This window comes from Pipistrellus kuhlii, unplaced genomic scaffold, assembly GCF_014108245.1.
Source record: "Pipistrellus kuhlii isolate mPipKuh1 unplaced genomic scaffold, mPipKuh1.p scaffold_m20_p_2, whole genome shotgun sequence".
NCBI lineage: Eukaryota > Metazoa > Chordata > Mammalia > Chiroptera > Vespertilionidae > Pipistrellus > Pipistrellus kuhlii.
The window spans coordinates 129,897,811-129,903,810 of record NW_023425515.1 but is presented as its reverse complement, the minus strand read 5'-3'; the positions used below and the strand labels follow the sequence as shown (position 1 = coordinate 129,903,810).

The 6,000-nt window shown below is 32.8% G+C and overlaps 1 protein-coding gene across 1 annotated transcript in view; it reads left to right on the top strand.

Annotated features, from left to right (window-relative positions):
* Positions 1-266: 266 nt before the first annotated feature.
* BRDT (bromodomain testis associated) overlaps positions 267-6,000 on the top strand; it is a 30,102-nt gene continuing 24,368 nt past the window's right edge. Inside the window, exons 1-5 of the mRNA XM_036447507.2 lie at positions 267-483; positions 1,636-1,773; positions 3,197-3,311; positions 3,682-3,854; positions 4,389-4,730. Of these exons, the coding sequence (XP_036303400.1) occupies positions 295-483; positions 1,636-1,773; positions 3,197-3,311; positions 3,682-3,854; positions 4,389-4,730 (957 nt within the window). The 5' untranslated portion in view covers positions 267-294. The remainder of the gene's footprint in view (positions 484-1,635; positions 1,774-3,196; positions 3,312-3,681; positions 3,855-4,388; positions 4,731-6,000) is intronic.

Below are 6,000 nucleotides of genomic sequence, written 5' to 3'. Positions count from 1 at the left end.
TGGATTGTTTGTCTTCCTTTTGTTAAGTTGCATGACTTCCTTATATATATTGGACATTAACCCTTTATCAAATGTATCATCGCCAAATATGTTCTCCCATATGGTGGGCTTTCTTTTTGTTTTGTTGATGGTTTCTTTTACTGTACAGAAGACTTTTATTTTGATGCAGTCCCATTTGTTTATTTTCTGTTATTCTTGAATAATACTTTCAGTTCCTATAGAACCATTTGAAAGTAATTCTGTTTTGTTTTATTTTTCAGGACATTAGAATATCAGGATTTGAAGCAATTAAGAATGTCTCTGCCAAGTAGACAAATAGCTATTATTAACCCTCCACCACCAGAGTATATCAATACTAAGAAAAATGGGAGATTGACAAATCAACTGCAGTATCTACAAAGAGTTGTCTTGAAGGCTTTATGGAAGCATAGTTTTTCCTGGCCTTTTCAGCAGCCTGTGGATGCCGTGAAACTAGAGTTGCCCGTAAGTATGTCTTATAATTAATTGTATTAGGGGGTTTTTTAAGCAAAAGAAAACCGTGTAAATCTCTGAAACAAATAAACTAATCTTTAATATGAAATACCAGAGGCCCGTCCCTAGGCCTGGCCAGCAATCAGGACCAATCAGGTTCCCCACCTCTCCGCCTCCTCCTTCCCTCATTCCATCAGTGTCCCACTCTCCCCGCCCTCCTTTTCTGGTCACCTGTCATGTTCCTTGTCACCTCTGGTGGTCAGTGCACTTCATAGCGAGCAATCGAACTCCCGTTCTCCCAATGGAAATCCCGAGGGGACACTTTGCATATTTGCCTTTTATATAGAGGGATATTTAATAAGCACCTGATTTATTCAGCACCACTAAAGAATACCCCAATGAGTATTTTTTCTTAAACAACAAAACTCATTTTTCTGAGTATTGAAATTATTGTTTTAGTAGTTTGTGTTAAATTATAGTACATGCTTCCTTATTATATTTTATGTCACTTTTATTTTGTTACTCCTCATCCAAGGATATTTTTCCATTGATTTTTAGAGAGAGTGGTAGGGAGGGGCAAGGAAAAGACAGAGAGAGGAACATTGATGTGAGGGAGACTTATTGATTGTTGCCTGCAACTGAGGTACATGCCCTTGACCAGAATTGAATCGGGAACCAATAGAGCAGGCTGATGCTCTATCCACTAGGCCAAACAGCTACGATATCACTTGACTTTTTAATGTGGGTTGTCATGAATGTCGCTCTTGACAGTTCTTTGCAGATTGTTGCATCACAAATAGAATTCAACTTTAGGAATTTTTAGCCATCTTATAACAGAATGGCTAAGAAACGTATAAAATAGAGTGTAAATCATGGAACTGGGATTACACTCTGGATCTCTCAAGAGTTGATAAATACTAGTTTATTTATCTTCATGCACTTTTTATTTTCCAGTATGATTCTACTTTTACATTCTTGTGTTTGTTATTTTTAATGATTTTTTTTTCCTCTCTGAAAAATAACGCCATGACAATCAGACTTACAGTATTTCTCATAACTGATGGTTTTGGTTTCCAAATTATGTCATTCCTTAAATTTCTTTGTGTGCCAATTGTTGTAGTTCATTAATTCTATAATTTGTAATGTCTTTTTTTTAAACTATAGGATTATTACACCATTATCAAAAACCCAATGGATTTAAGTACAATTAAGAAGCGCTTGGAAAATAAGTATTATGTGCAGGCTTCAGAGTGCATCGAAGACTTCAAAACAATGTTCTCGAATTGTTATCTATACAACAAGGTATGTAAGCCTTATGGTTGCTAATTCTATGCTGTTATATATAGATGTGTATAAATAAGTAAGCTAATTTCAGATATCAAGTCTTGATTTGGGGTATTTTACGTACTTTTAAGAATAATGATTTTTTTTTTACCAGTTTTCCTAATTTTTACCTATCAATATTTGTTCAATCTATTTGCTATATTTTTTTCTGAATAGCTGTAATGACTTATTATGTTTTTAAAAATGAAATGCCAGTGATAGCTGGCTTTTGTGAGTAAAGTATTATTTGAAAATATTCTTCAACGCACTTCTGCCATTTTTGTTATGAAATGATAAACATCATTATGTATATACTAATCTTGTTTAGATTTTCTTGTTGTGAATCCCTGGCCATAATCTAAGATGCTAAATAAATTACAAACTTCATAATAAATTTAAGATCAGACATTCTCTGTTATAGCCCAATATTAGTATTTGCATCAATTAATGCATTAGCTTGTTTGATAATATATGTGGTCATTTTGAACATGATCTTCACATTTCAACCATGAAATTGGATTCCTAACTATTCTGAGATATCTAATCATTTTTAAACTTAGTTCTATTTATTCAAAATCACTAGTTACACAGAAAGGTAATAAAGGTTTTTATTTGCTTCCCAAGGTAATTATCAGTGCCACTTTATATGTTTAAAAGATTTAAGACTATTAGCAAATGTCATTTTTTAAAATTCAGAACCATTGATACAAAATATCATTGGCAATTTCATTTTAATTTAACAATTCTTCATTGTTAACAATTTCACATTGAACATTTAAAAATAAAGTTCAGTAATTCTCCTGAGCTCCCTGTCTTAGAAATAAGTATTCTCAGCTTTAGACTTTTGCTTTGTAATTTATTTGTGGTTTTTCCCCCCTCAATAAAGAAGTAAAGCAAAGCAAAGTAGTTAGGATTTAAAAATTGAGTTCAATAATGTCATTTTATGGTTTAGTTAACTGGAAACTGAATTGGGACAAGTAATTTGCATAGCCATGAATAAGTTTTGTAACCTATTTGTGAGGTAGAAATTTTAATTTCTAATACCTTTCACATTGATGGGATTGGTTGAGTTGTAACTCTTAATGCTCAGAAGGCATCATGGGTTCTTTTTAGAATTAAAGGAGTAGTTTGTTAGAATTTAAAATATGAGCTGCTACACTTTTTTTTTCTAAACTTAATTTAGAAGTGATAGACAAAAAGTTATTGCCTTCTATAAGATAGCCTGACAAATATACAAATATAGAAACTTGGTACTAATATTTGTAATGTCTTCTTGAAAACCATTGGATTAATGTATAATATACCATTATTAAAAAACCTAATGGATTTAAGTACTATTAAGAAGTACTTGGTACAGTGACCATACTGTGTTACCTTATGGCATATTTTATATATTTTGTAGCCTGGAGATGACATTGTTCTTATGGTACAAGCTCTAGAGAATTTATTTAAACAGAAATTATTACAGATGCCAAAAGTAGAACAAGTTGTGGGTGGTAAGGAAAGACTAAAGAAAGGTAAGCCAGAGTTTATGTTCTTTCTCGTGTGTGTGTGTGTGTGTGTGTGTGTGTGTGTGTGTGTCCAAGATGTCTGAAATTCTTGCTTATGTTTACTACCACCTGTCTGTTAGTCTGAGTTTGTTACACATCTTTTTGAGTAAAATTGATAAGCCCACTATTAATAATAGGTTTTGAAGTCTTTGCTAAATCTAAATTGGTCTAACACTATTCAACAGGTGTGTGTGTGGGAGGGGGGAGTTAAAAGGGGTGTGGGAATGTGCCATGTTTGTATTGCTAAAAAGTTGAATTAAATGAATTAATTTAAAATATTAAGAGAAAAATATCTTAGTTTTATATTTCACTCAAATATTGGTTCAAACTTTACCAGGCACTCAACAGAATGTAGCAGTTTCTTCTGTTAAAGAAAAACAGTCTCTTAAAGGATCAGAAAAAGTATTTAAGCAGCAAGTGAGTCCCTCTGTATTTCCTGAAACATCTACTTCTCCTTTAAATATGGCACAAGATGCTCCACCCAACTCTACCTCACAAACAGTGGCCCAGGTAAGTTTACTGTAGTTTTAAAATAGTTGAGTGTACGTTTGATTGTTGTGATGTCTATACTTTAAAAAGTTAATATGAAAATTGACCTTTAATTTACAGTGGTCAATCTTGTTGTCTATATACATGTTGTGAACAGAAACTTACATGAGAACCAAATTTTGGAGATTTTTTAGGTAGGATTTAGAATCTTTGTAGTTTCTTTTGTATGTGTGTGATGTAACTTATTTACTCAACATTTGGTGGATCAATAACTTTTAAAATTCATACACTCTAGTTGAATCAGGTATTCAAAAACTTTTAGTATAACTGACTTTTTTTTTTTTCTATTTTTCATTGGTCTCAAAGGTTTGCACAAGAGAATTCTTGGGGTGTGAGAATATGTAAATTACTTATTTTGCCTATAAAAAAGAAAATAACTTTTACTAATATTTAATATGTGGAAACTTGGTGCTAATAATCCTTACCTTTGTTTTTTAAGAAACTGTTGCTCTGAATGTCACCTTATAGTTTTGTTGTTGAATTGCTTTGTTTTAGGTTACAAAGGGTGTAAAGAGGAAAGCAGATACAACAACTCCTACAACTTTAGTAGTTAAAGCAAGTGGTGCATCTTCCCCAGCATTTACAGAAAAAAACCCAGCAAAAATGCAACCTGTAAAAGAAAGTTGGGGGAAGAATGTTTTGCCAAATTCTCAGCAACAATATAAAGTTAAAGTAACTGCACAATTAAGGCACTGTAGTGAGATTCTGAAAGAACTGTTTGCAAAGAAGCACTTTTCATATGCATGGCCCTTTTATAATCCTGTTGATGCTAATGCATTGGGACTCCATAACTACTACGATATTGTGAAAAATCCAATGGATCTTGGAACTATCAAGGTAAATGTCTTAATAGGAGGGAGGTTTTTTTCCTGATTATAAAAGTGATTGTGTCCTTGTAAGAAATTTTAAATTCAGAAAATGATAAAGAAGAAAATTTTAAATCACCAGTAGTCTCACAACCAGGCGCGAATCATGGGAACATTTTAAAGTGTATCTTTTTATTTTCTTCTAATCAAACATATCTATGGTTCTTTCCTATATATTTGAGTTACAGTATATAACTGTACCCTGAATTTTCATTTACTATATTGTAAACAGTATCTCATTATATATGCAATAACTTTTTTCCTCACCTGAGGATATGTTTATTTTAGAGAGAGAGGAAGAGAGAAAAATCAATTTGTTTATTCCCATGAAAATGTCACAATTAGGGATTGAACCCAAAACAGGTATATGCCCTGACAGCACATACCTTTCGGTGTGCAGGACAATGCACTAACCAACTGAGCCCTCCAAAAATGTCCTATATTTTTTGCCAATCTCACAAAAGCAAAGTATGAGTTTTATTCATTCACACCAATGGCTATTCTTGTATTAGCTGTTGTCATTTTTTCACTTGACAATCTGAAGGAAAAGAGGTCAGTCCTCTTATAATTAAGTATTGTATGTTTTAAAAATTCTTGTGGCTGCCCTGACCAGTTTGGCTCAATAGATAGAGCATCAGCCTGTGTACTAAAGGGTCCCAGGTTCGATTCTGGTTAAGCGCATGTACCTTGGTTGTGGGCACATCCCCAGAATGGGGTATGCAGGAGGCAGCTGATTGATTTTTCTCTCTCATCATTGTTTCTAATGTTCTTCTCCCTTCCTTTATGTAAAAATTCAATAAAAAATATATATATATTTTAAATCTTGTGGTACACTAGTGTGCCACCGAACACTGGCTGAAAAATCACTGGTCTGGAAGTTTGGCTTTTATTTAACACAGTTTTATTTTATTTTGTATCAACTTCAATTTTACTAACAAGTTACTAAATTTTGTTTACCCTCATTTTTTTCAACTTTTCCATCTCAGTTTTTTTCTTTTCACAAAAGTGCAAACATTGTGGCTCTTCCATGAGGGCTTAGATGTTATATTGTGTCTTTATTCTTTTTTCTTTTTTTTTTTAAGTAATTTTTTAGCTTCAGACACTATGGCTCTGTTGGTTGGAGTTATTCTCTGATCCCAGTCAGAGCACATTCCAACATCCAATGATCTGATGGGTAAAAAATTATTTCATGCTTTTGTTTTGCATTTCTTCAATTACAACTGAGGTCTGGCATGTTACAT